This window comes from Lonchura striata, chromosome 27, assembly GCF_050655825.1.
Source record: "Lonchura striata isolate lonStrDom1 chromosome 27, ASM5065582v1, whole genome shotgun sequence".
In the NCBI taxonomy this organism is placed as follows: domain Eukaryota; kingdom Metazoa; phylum Chordata; class Aves; order Passeriformes; family Estrildidae; genus Lonchura; species Lonchura striata.
In genome coordinates, this window is record NC_140729.1 from 10,240,179 (window position 1) to 10,251,965 (window position 11,787).

The 11,787-nt window shown below is 58.3% G+C and overlaps 1 protein-coding gene across 3 annotated transcripts; it reads right to left on the reverse strand.

The window, feature by feature from the left end:
- Window positions 1-2,873: 2,873 nt before the first annotated feature.
- DCAKD (dephospho-CoA kinase domain containing) lies at window positions 2,874-11,701 on the reverse strand. 3 transcript variants are annotated; one of them, XM_031507033.3, is made up of 6 exons: window positions 11,224-11,425; window positions 9,943-10,049; window positions 8,264-8,381; window positions 6,238-6,441; window positions 4,363-4,450; window positions 2,874-3,930 (listed from the first exon to the last, which is right to left on the reverse strand). In XM_031507033.3, the coding sequence occupies exons 3-6, from the start codon at window positions 8,373-8,375 to the stop codon at window positions 3,645-3,647; spliced, it is 690 nt and encodes a 229-aa protein (XP_031362893.1). In that variant the 5' UTR covers window positions 8,376-8,381; window positions 9,943-10,049; window positions 11,224-11,425; the 3' UTR covers window positions 2,874-3,644. The 3 variants fall into 3 exon arrangements, with proteins under 3 accessions (XP_031362893.1, XP_021395551.2, XP_085418200.1); XM_021539876.4 differs by lacking the exon at window positions 9,943-10,049 and having other exon boundaries at window positions 11,392-11,701; XM_085562074.1 differs by lacking the exon at window positions 9,943-10,049.
- Between the last annotated feature and the right edge of the window lie 86 nt (window positions 11,702-11,787).

Sequence of the window (11,787 nt, forward strand, 5' to 3'; positions counted from 1 at the left end):
ACCCTCCCGCCGCGCGGCAATTAAGGGCTGCCAGCACCGGCGGTTAATTAGCGCCGGCCGTGAGTGCTGGGAGGCGGCGGCCGCAGGGCTGGCGGAGGGGACGGGCTCGGGGACGTGTCCCCCGGGGCCATGCGGTGGGAGTAGCCGGGATTTGGGCGGCTGGGCCCAGCTGTGCTGTCGCGGGGGTGCCCCACGGCCCTGGGGGCGGTGTGACAGGGAGGGGGGCGCAGTGACAAGTGGGTGCCAGCGATGGGGTCTGCAGGGGGTGGCACCGGGGAGTGTCCTGCACGGCGACGGTATGTGGCACCCCAGGCTGTGCAGTGACGGTGACAGTGGGTGACACCCCGTGGGCCATGCAGTGACAGTGACACTGGGTGATACACTGTGGGCCGGCAGTGACGGTGACAGCGGGTGACACCCCGTGGGCCATGCACTGACATAGCATTGTGTGACAGCCCCAGCACCAGGCACTGACGGTGACTCTGTGTGACAATCCACGGGAGCTGCAGTGACACTGCGTGGCACCCGGCGGCCCCACAGTGACAGTGACACTCTGTGCACCGCGCGGTGACAGTGACACCATGTGACACTCCGGGGAGCAACAGTGAAGCTGTGCAACACCGCAGGGCTGCGCAGCAGCTCCGTGAGACACGAGTGGGGCTGTGCAGCCGTGGTGACACTATGCGACACCCCAGGGAGGCGCGCAGTGACACTGACACTGTGCCACACCCCGGGGGCCGTGCAGTGACACCTGTGACAACAGATGCCGTGCAGTGACAGCGGTGACACCAGTGCCATGTAGTGACACCACACTCAGACCCCCGGCTTGTTCTCCCTTGTGGGTATGGAGGCGCCCACCCAGTTCCCACCTGGGGACATGCCCCGTGGGGGGACACCACACTGTACCTGCAGCTTCGTGAGGGGACATCTGACCCCACCCTCTGCCCCAGCGAGCGTGCCATGGTGGGTGCGCCAGGGAAGGGGGGCTCCAGGAATGGGGTACACCGGGGAAGGGGTGCTCTGAGGAAGGAAGGGGTTACCCCAGGGAGGGGTGCTCCAGGGATGGAGCTCCAAGAAAGGGAGGTTTCAGGAGTGGGGAAGGGGATGATGCTCCGAGGAGAGGGGGTGCCCTGTGAAGGGGTGCACTGGGGAAGGAAGTGCTCCAGGTGGGGGCTGCTCCGGTTCGGAAGGGGGTGCAGGAGCAGGGGCGCAGCAGCAGGAGGGTCTGACTGTCACGAGCCCCCGCCAGCCGCAGCACAATCGATCCGGCCGCCAATTTGCACAGTCAAATATTTGGCTTCGCGGCGCGGGGCCGGCTCTGCTCGAGCCGCCCCAGTGGGCGCGGGCCGCGGTGACGGCGGCGGCTGCTCCGCGATCGGTGGCGGGGCGTGCGGCGAGCTGGGGCGGCCTGAGCACGGGGCTGTGCCCGGGCTGGGCTGGGGTGCAGCACCCGCGAGCCTCCATCAGCACCCACGGGCCTTGGGAGCCCACGTGGAGCCCGCTCAGGGGGCAGAAGCTGTGCCACGAGCACAAGGGCTTAGCCAGGGTGTCCTCCAGGTCCCCTCCATGGCCACTGACCGCCGATAGCACCCGCTCCAGGGAGCTGAGCCATCTGCCACCGACAGGGAACGGCTGAGGCTTGGCCACACGGCCACGGCCATGGCCACAGCTGGCCATGGGCTTGTCACCGAGAGGTTCGGCTGGGGTGTGGGATGGGCAGGAGTGGGAGTGGTGGTGCTGAGGCAATCCTGGGGCCGCTCCCACGGATGGACACCACACAGCTCCCATGGTCACAACTCCGTATCCAAGCTCCACAGCCCTTCTCCCGTGGGTGCCAACGCCCGGGCCCGCAGCCCACGCAGGGGGCTCAGCCCCTAGGTCAGCCCAGGACCCCCCCAGCCGTGCCAGCGCCGTGGGCAGCCTTGTGCCTCACCATGGCCCAGACCCACTCGCTCCCTCGGCCCCGCTAAACTCGTTAGAGGCGGGCGAACGTCAGCCGGGCGGGAGCGAAGCGCCAAATGCGATTATTCCCCGTCTCGCTCCATCCTTCCACCCCGGCCCCGTTTATCGCGGAGGCGGGCGGGAGGGAGGCGGAACTGGCTCTTATCTCTGCTGAGAAATCCCGCTCCGGCCCTGATTTATGGCTGGCTGCGAGGGACTCCAGCGGCACCGCACAATTACGGAGCATTTAGAGCACGGAGGGGTCAGCGCTCGAGTACAGCTGTAAGAGCCGGGGTAGCCAGGTGGGCAGTCCAGCTCAGGGAGGCTCCCTGGGGCTGCACAGGGACCACCCACAGGTCTCTCCAGGTGGGTGAGACATGGGACCTGCGGGTGCACACTGGGGTTCAGGGGAGGATGGAGGTGGAAGAATGCCTGGCCCAGAAAAGGGGCACATGCTGGCTGGGGACACCCTGGGAAGGTGTCTGTGCCTAAAGGGGCACAGGGGACAGGCACAGGGACAGGCAGGACATTGCCTCACAGGCAGGAGGGTGGGAACACCCTGGAGGATCTCAGGGATCACCATGTGCAGGGAGGTGGCCAGGGGCTGGCAGCACCCACCTTTCTCAAAGTGTGGGGACAGGGGTACCCCAGAGGGAATGTGCTGGTCACAGAGAACCACAGCAGGTCCAGGATCACATCCCTGCAAGCCAGATCCATCCCGTGGAATGCCCAGAGCCAACACTGAGCCACGGCCCCCCCAAGGAAGGCCTGGCAGGGCTGATGCTCCAAGCAGCTCCTGGAGCAGCTCAGGGATGTTTACTGGGAAAAGCAGGAGCGGCCAGCAGCTCTTCCTGCGTGTGCTGAACTTTACAGAGCGCAGCCGTGCCCCAGCATAGGAACAGCCTGGGAAGAGCTGTGGGACACGGAGCAGCTGCTGTTCAGTGTTTTATTAAAACAAAAGTGAAGAGCCAGCACCCGCCTCGCCCAGGCTCGGCTCTCCCACCGGGAACTGCTGCCAAAGGAAGCTCAAACAGCAGGAAATGAGTTTGAATGAGGCAGAGCCCAGGTCTCAGCCTGCTCCAGGGTGGATCAGAGCCTTGGATCCAAAGCCAAGGATGATCCACGAGTGATGGACACAGAAGCAGAGGGCAGGGGGGAGGAGCAGCCAGCTGAATACCCAATCCATGTGAACGAGGTGCTGCCCTCCCCCTCACTGATTTAACAAGTTTCCATTAAATCAACATGAAAGACGGGAAATCCCAAATCTAAATTTGGATTAGGAGGTATGAGGAATCACCCAAGAGACACTGGAGGCAATAATGGCCTGAGAAGGCACCCAGCTGTATTGAGAAGATTGTCCTGGAAGACATTAAAGTGAGATTGTATCCAATTAAAGTGAGATCCTCCCAGATTAAAGTGAGATCGTCCCAGATTAAAGTGCCTCAGCTCACCAAAGTCCCACAACAGAGACCCACACGGGGACAAGGGTGTCATCCCACAGGCACGGCTTGTGGGTGAGAACCTGAGCAGGGAGAATGTGCCTGAAAAAACCTCTGGCTGCGTTCACCTTGGGAAGTGTGCAAGGAGAGCCTCATGCCTCTGTCTGCATTCAGCCGGCGAAGCTCATTAACAGAGGTGGCCTTTCACTGCCCTTTTCAAACGGGGAAATTCAGGCCCCTTCCCTGACTAAGAGAAAAGGTGAATTAAGAGATGAAATGCCGGATGAGGAGGAACAGCAGCCCCCCGAGCCCGGCAGCAGCCGCGCCCACCGCCAGCCGTGCCCAGAGGAAATCCAGGGAATCCTCGAGGCGGGTGTGCAGCTGCAGGACCTGCCGGCGCGTGCCCTCCCAGTCCCCGGAGTTGTCGATGACGTGGGTCGCCCACCTGCGCTTCTCCTCCAGGGGCAGCTGGCAGCTGATCCGAGCTTCGGCCTCGGCCGCGCCCAGCCCGCTCCTCTTCATCAGCCGCGCCAGCTGCGTCGGGGGGTCACTGCCGGGCAGAGCACGGGTGAGCTGGGCCGGGAGGGAACGGGGATCTGCCTTCCTCGGGCAGTCACCGGGAAAAAGGGGGAATGAGAGAGGTGTCCCCGTGGCATTTCTGACACAGCCAGCCTGCACTTGGATCAGCAGAGCCACCATTGCCTGGGCTGTTCTCAGCATTCACACAGCCTGTAACAGTGCCCCAGATCCTGCCCTGATAGAGCATGGGTTGTGGAGGGCCCCAAGGCACTGAATTCCCCTCTATGATGGTTCCAGGGAAAGCTCAGGAAGGCCCTCATGCACTATAAAGGCAGGTATTGCTTCTCTCAACAGGCTTTGCACCAGGGCTGAGGCTGAACCTTCACCAAGAGTGGAGGCACATGACGGTCCCCTCTGAGAGAGGTGGCTTTGTCCCTGTCCTCGTGGTTCCCAGAACACTTACCAATAAACCAGCACTGTGTATTTCATAAACCTGGTCAATCCACGGGTCTCGAAGAGCAGAGGGATGTCAAGGATCACGTAGCGGTAGCCTGTGGAAATGGCAACATTCCCCAAAAAAGGGAACAGTGTTAACCCCCATTCCCAAATCCCTTGTGCTGCACACACACCATGGCCAGGAGAAGCAAAGCAAGCAGGAGCTCTACAGCTCCACGATCACAGCCAAGCAGAGCCTGCTGGCCCTCCTCCCTCTCATAGGGAGGAAATGGTTTCATTCCAAGTTTCCAGAGGGAAAAAAAAATCAACCCTAACCTGGCTGCTTCAGACCAAAGGTGAAACTGCAGAAATATAATGAGGAGCTGAAAAGAGGAGCTGAAATGAGAGCAGCAGTGCCTGGCTGGCAAGAGCAGCAGCTGTACACTGTGCTGGCCTCTCCCGGGAAGCAGTGCCCACAGCAGGATCTGCTCTCCACTCCTTCTCTTGTCCAAGACTTCACCAGGCTGCAGCCATCTGAGCCAACATTTTCAAGCTCAGCTTTCCTCCCTTTATGAAAAGCTTTGGCTAAACAGCTCAACTTTTCCAAGGAGAGCAAGGAAATCCCTGCAGACCTCCTGCAGCTGTGACAGTGAAATGCGGGGGGAACCTCCAGGCACAGCCCAAGGGCTGAACTCTCACCAAAACTGGCTGAGTATAAAACCTGACACCACAGGGAGCAGAGCTTCTCACAGTCAACCACTGTCCCCCTGGTTCTCTCCCCATGCCTCTGCCCTTGGCCAACATTTGGGGAGGTGAAAAATGCCCTGCTGAGTTTCAGGGAGAGGGTGAGGGGAGGGCAAAGCTCTAACTCAAGACTTCACTCTCCTGTGTGTCATGGGGACATCTCAGGTTTTGTTGATGCCCCCTCTTTATAAGCCCCCTAAAATGGAGTTGCCCACAGCAAGTAAAGTCTTGACAAAGACATCATCATCCAAGGAGCCACCATTCCACCAGCATCCACATTCTGCCCTGAGAGGCTTCTGGCTGCCCTCTGCTTTGATCGATCTGAGCTTTCCTTACACAGCGATCCTCAGAGACAACATCCAGCTATCCCAAATCATTAAATCCTGACTAATGAGGACAAAGCAGCCTGCTGAAGCCACACAGCGCTCTCGCCCAGGGCCAGGACAGCATCCGCCTCCTCAGCCTGCAGCCCCGGGTTCAAGGCTCCATCTCTGGCTCCTGGCATTCCTGCCTGTTGCTTCCTTTGTGCTTCCCCCTCCTCAGCCTGCAGCAGAGCTCGGCCCCGTGGTGCCCCGGCCTGTTCAGCTCTCACAGAGCTCAGGTCTGATAAGCACCACGAATCCAGACTGACTCTATTATGGCATCTGTCTGTCTGTACGGAGAACAGCTGGTGATCTTATCTGGCATTTCTCCAGCCCAGCCTGACAGCTGCATTTGTTCCATTTATCGGGGGAGCGCGGGACTTTGGAAGCCACAGCTGTCAGCCCATTCCTCACCTTATCGACACTCAGAGGGCTCCACAGCTTGCAGTGAAGCTGGAGCAGGCTGGGGGCAGGGAGGGATATTTGGCAGTTTCAGGAGTGTGGCATTATCTGGTGGGTAATCTCGGCAAAGCTGCTCCCAGGCCCTACAGATACACTTTAAAGCACAGAGGAAAGCGGTGAAGGGCAGCAGTGAAAGGCAGGAGTGATTCGGGAATGAATCCTCCAAACACTGACACCAAAGGCCACTGCAGGCAGAGCACAAAGGCTGTCACTCAATGTCCCTTCCCTATCTCTGTCATCCCTGTCCCTCTCCCCACATTCAAACCAAAGGCAGAGGGAGCAGGGATGGCTTCTGCCCAAGCAGCAGTCCTGGCAGGCTGAACGAGGCCTCTTACCGAGTACAAAGTACTTCAGGACCTGCTTCAGCATCTCCTTCAGGATCTCAGGGTGGGTGATGGAGTTCAGCAGCCGCCGTTTCTCTGGCTGGGAGAAGACAATGCTTCCGAGAGCCTCGCGATTTATCTCGCCGTTCTCCAGGAGGATCTCGGGGCCAAAGTGCTGCAGGATCTGCTGATGGGCCTTGGAGTGGGGCTGCACCACTGAGAACATCAAACAGCCGGGGTGAGAGCCAGTTTTACAGCACAGCCAGTGTTTGCATCAGCAACCGCCCTCAGATGGGGTTTGCCCATTCACTAACGGAGCACATCTGCCTCCAGCACATCTGTCCTGGCACCACATCTGCACAGCCCAGCAGCTCCTGCCAGAACAGCCCTGCCAGCCCAAGGTCCCTTTGAGGGCTGACACCTGGAAGTCCTGCAGACATTAAGCCAGCACCACAACCCTTCTGGCACGTGCTGCTGCTCAGGGGGACCAGTCAGCAGGGTGGGCAGGACACGGTGATGGCCCCACGCCAAGGCTGGGGGAGCAGCTGGCCTGAGCCAATTCCCACCAGGGATCGAGCAGGGAGATCCTAAAGGAACCAGCAGCAGCTGAAAACTTCAGCACTGTGTGGATACTCACTGCTGTAACTTGGCTCTGGATGCTGCAGAGGTGTTTTTTTTTTACTGTCTTTCACATCAGTCACTAAATCCTTCAGGAAAATGAACAGAAAAATCTTCTAAAAGCTCAATCCCCAGTCAGCCCTTGCAGGGGCTCTGACGTTACAGGAGTGTATAACTTTAAAGCCACCAACAAAAGGGATGAAGCAATAAAACCATAATTAAGCTCCAGCTGAGGGTAACCACAGCGAAGGACAGACCGCAGATAATCATCTCTCCCAAATCCAGGAACATTGCCACAGGTTGTAACCTCAGGCCAACCTCATAAAAGTCTTTAAGACCAATTTTTTTTCTGCCATGGAATATCACATGGAGGCAGTTTCAGGATGGGTGAAATCTATATAGTAAACAAACACATATAAAAAAGGAATTGGTGTAAAATAAAGTGATTGGCAGAAAACTTTCACAGAGTATCTGTAGTGTTTTCCTACCATCTCTGAGGGCTTTTAGCACCTCCAGCAAATTTCCTGCACCTCCAGGGGAATTACATTGCAATAAAATGTTAAAGCATCACAGCTTTGAGTGGCTACACAGTAAGTTCTTTACCAAACAGAAAAGCTCAGGCACTTCTAAATGACACCATTGCACCATTGCTCAGCAGCAGACCCCAAACCTGCTGCATGCAGGATCTACAGCCCTCAAAACCCAGACTAATCTGGGGGAGAAGCTCACCCAGTCCCACCCCCTGCCCTGGGCAGGGACACTTTCCACTGTCCCAGGTTGCTCCAAGCCCCATCCAGCCTGACCGTGGACACTGCCAGGGATGCTCTGGGCTCTCCTGGTTATCCTGGTGTGGTAAGGGATTAACACCTCACAGGTAATCAGGGAAAACAAGCCCTGCTCTGGTCCTGCTGAGTCAACAGATCTGAGATTCTGAGGTTTTTCTCCAGCCCAAGCCTTTTTTTTTTTTTTTTTTGTGAGCACAATGATTTGAGGTCTGATGTCTCAGTATCACCAGAAAAACAACATCCAGCACAGAGGGACATTCCCTTTCAGCCACCAACATAACTGAGTGACAGGACGGGTGTCCTGGGGCTCAGGGGGCATGTTGGACTAGCCAAGGGATCCCACTTTCCAGGGAACCACATTTATTTTTGCCCAGAGCTGGCTTTCAAAGCTGGGAAGCATCACACGCCAGGGGATGGAAACTCCGAGTACAATTTCCCCACGGTGTTTATTAGGTCATGATCTTCTTTTTTTTCTTTATTAAAAATATATCCCGGCTCCAATTCCCCCGCAGCCCCGCGGACTGGGGAGCGGGAGGGAAACCTTCTCCGATGTGTCCAGAGCACCCTCTGCCGTCAGCGAGCCCGGCAGCGAGCCCGGTTGTCAGGGGAACCTCGGGGAGCTCAGGAAAACTCACCCTGCCTGGCAATAACATCGGCATCGATCACGGCACAGCCCAGCTCCCGCAGCACGGCCACCACCGTGCTCTTCCCAGACGCGATGCCACCCGAGAGTCCCACCAGGAACATCGTGCTCTGCAGGGGAAAGAGGAGAGCTGGAAAACATGCCAGCACGGGGCGTTCTCTCCATGCTGAGCACATCAAATATTTAGTCCCAAACAGGCAACTTCATTCAAAGCTCATTTTCCTACTTTCTCAGGGTGTCACTGAGACATCAGCAGGATTTTGGCACTCTCTGAGCTGGATTGAACAGTGCTTCCCTGGTGGCTGTGCCTCTTGAGGCAGCCCTAAGTTCCTCCAGCTGGTTTATCTGCAGCTCCAGCACTCGTTTCCCTTTAGCATCTCCACTCATCAAACCAGAGTCCCATGGACAGCACCTGAGCCATGGAATCATGGAATTGTTTGGATTGGAAGAAACCTTAAAGCCCATCCAACTCCACCTCCTGGTATGGGCAGGGACATCTTCCACTGTCCCAGGGTGCTCCGAGCCCTGTCCAGCCTGGCCTGGAACACTTTCAGGGATGGGGCAGCCACAGCTGCTCTGTGCCAGGGCCTCCCTACCATCACAGGAGGAATTCCTGCCCAATATTCCATCTGGCAATGGGAAGCCATTTCCCCTTGTCTTGTCACTCCAGGCCCTTGTCCAAAGTCCCTCCTGGAGCCCCTTTAGGCCCTGCAAGGGGCTCTGAGGTCTCCTTGGATCCTCCTCCTCTCCAGGTGAACACCCCCAGCTGTCCCAGCCTGGCTCCAGAGGGGCTCCAGCCCCCAGAGCAGCTCCATGGCCTCCTCTGGATCTGCCCAGAGAAATCAGGTAATTTCTGGCAGCTTTGTTGAGGGTGACCCAGGAGCAGTGAAAAAGGGCAGAATTCACACAATGTCTGAGCCAGGACTGGGACACAGGAGCCCGAGAAGGAGAGCCCTGCTCAATCCCTGCAGCCAGGTACTGGAGCTCAGCCACCTCTGACACCACCAGACACTCAGTGAACCCCATTCCCACACCACTGGCAGCCCCAAGGACAGGGACCTCACAGTTCTGAGCAGCAAACTGCTGTCTGTGAGCTGTCAAACAGGGCCCTGAGCACACATCTCTGCTTGCCCTTGGCCTCCAGGCTGGGAGGGGGTTGGTAACCTGGCTCCCACAGCTCCTGCACAGACACCTCCTTGCTCAATCCAGACCCTGCAATCCTCTAAATCCTGCTTGTGTGCTCTCAAAACCAAAAGATTCAGCCTCACGGAGAGCTGAGGGGACTATGAGTATCTGCATGCCAAAAATCCACCAGCCCAGCAGGCTGGATGCAACCCCAGTGTCCCTCCTGCAGCCCAGCCCGGAGCAGCTGAGTCCTGCAAACCCCCAGGGACAGCAGCTCTGCCTCTGCTGTCACCTCATCCAGGGTGACACCATGGTGAGGGGCTGAACCCCCCACAGCCCAGCCTGTGGCTGTCACAGCTGAGAAGGAACTGGCTCCACCACCTTGGTGGCTGCTGGTAGTCACTCTTCAGCTTTGCCTTGCCCAGATCCTGCTCCCAGCCCCAACAATCTCTGCCACCATCGCTCTGCCTAACCTGGTTCTGATCTCCACTCCCCCTCCAGACATCCCCAGCCCCCTAAAACCTCTGCACATAAAGGACCAGGTACCTGCTGCCCACAGAGCCCCCGTGAGTGGCACCCCAGGACAGCAGGTGGGCACACGGGGCTGCAGGAGGGCTGAGGGTGGCTGCAAACTCAGCACTGCAACCCTTGGGCTAGAGAACAACAACAAAAAAACCACACTTCAGCCACAATTCAGTCCTGCAAACAGGACCCAAAGGCACAGCTGGAGGGGAGCAGGGGGTGGGCAAGTCCTGGGGCAGCTGGAGGCAGCTCAGCACAGGGAAGGGGCAGAGCTGGAGCAGAAGCAGCAGCTCAGGCAGCAGCAGCAGTGCTCCTTCCCTTTTCCGGACCCCAGCACAACAGATGGGGATAGCTCCAGCAGCAACAAGGGGGATCCAAAGGAATCAGAGAGGACCAAAATGTTAATAACAACCAGCAGTGACTGGGGAGGCTGCTGTAATCCCAGCAGGACCTGGCCCCCATGGGGAGCCTCTCTGATGTCACGGGGGCTTGGAGTGACAGAGGAGTTTTTTATTTACCCCAGCAGGTTAAAATCCTGCCCTCCCACCAGGACTTTATACTCCCACTGCTGCAGCCTGTGAGGGGCAACACTGGAGGAGCTGGATCACGGCAGTGGAGGCTCCTGCTTTGTAAAAATACACGGAAAGAAATACAATTTGTGAAAATACACTGCAAACCCTCCTGCCCTTGTAAACACAGGGCTTTAACTGCAGTAAGCCCAGCATTCTGGCCTCCAGCCTCAGCTGGGACTTGCTCCCAAAACCCTGCTATTTCTGTCCCTCCTTTGCATGCCCCCAGCACAGGAATTACTGCAGGGGGAAAGCAGCCCTTGGAAGGGTTATCCTGGAAACCAGGGCCAGCCAGGGATCTGAACACTTGTGCTGTCCAAGGGCCTGCACAGATCTCAGGCATCAATATTTAACAAGCTCTGGTTTGAACTGCACACGAGGGGAGAGGGCAGCCTGCTCCTGCAGATGTTACTGGCAGGAGCCAAAAACAGTTTTCCCCAAAATAGATAATTTTGGGGCGATATATTTGGCCTGTTCCAACTAAAGCAGACATGGGGGGAAAAAAGAGAACACAAGCCACAGAAGCTGGTCAGGCTCTGTTCCTGCAGTGAGGAATGGGGAGATGCACCCAAGGCACTGAGGAAACGTTTTTCAAATAATTAAGTGCCCAAAAATTCCCGTGTCTCAATTCCTGGGGGTTTGGAGCACAGCAGGAGCTGCCAGCCTCCATCCATCCATCAGGCAAGAACAGGGACAGGGGATGAAGCCGGACCGTGTCCTCCAGCACCATCCTCACCCGGCCTCCTCTCTGTGCTGGGGCTGAGAGCGCTGGTGTTTGGCTGAGGAGGCTGCAGCCAAAGGGAAGAATCACGGAGCCATCGTTAACTGGCGGGGAAGGAGCCGCCACCACAAACACCTCACCCGACCCCGCGGGGCCGCCATGGCCGCCGCCCTCACCACTCACCCTCCGCCCGGCTTCACACGCGCCGCAGTGTCCCGCGCGCCTATTGGCTGGCGGGAAGCGGGGGCGTCCCCCCAGCCAATCGGCGCCGCCCTCATTAGACTCGAACTATCCCTCAAGCAGGAAACGGGCGGAGACACGAGCAGCGCGGCCGCGGCGGGGAACGGGCGAGTGGGGCAACGGGCCGCGGCCCTCCGTCCGCCGCGGCATCCACGCGGCTGCCCGCTGTGAGGGAGCGCTCCCGCCACCGGCGCCCCGCCCCTGGACAGCCCCCAGGGACCGACGGGAATTGTAGTCCCGGCCCCGGCGCAGCTCGGCCCGCGCAAACCCACGCAGACTACTACTCCCGGCATGCCTCGCGGCCCGCCGGCCAATCGTGGCGCGCTTTGTTGCGGGGGT

Coding starts and splice junctions, on each gene's coding strand:
- DCAKD (XM_021539876.4), bottom strand. CDS start 8,375: ATGTTCCTGGTGGGACTCTCGGGTGGCATCGCGTCTGGGAAGAGCACG. Junction 4,451..6,237: donor CCTGAAGTACTTTGTACTCG/GTAAGAGGCCTC, acceptor CCATTTCCACAG/GCTACCGCTACGTGATCCTT. Junction 3,931..4,362: donor TACACAGTGCTGGTTTATTG/GTAAGTGTTCTG, acceptor TCTGCCCGGCAG/TGACCCCCCGACGCAGCTGG.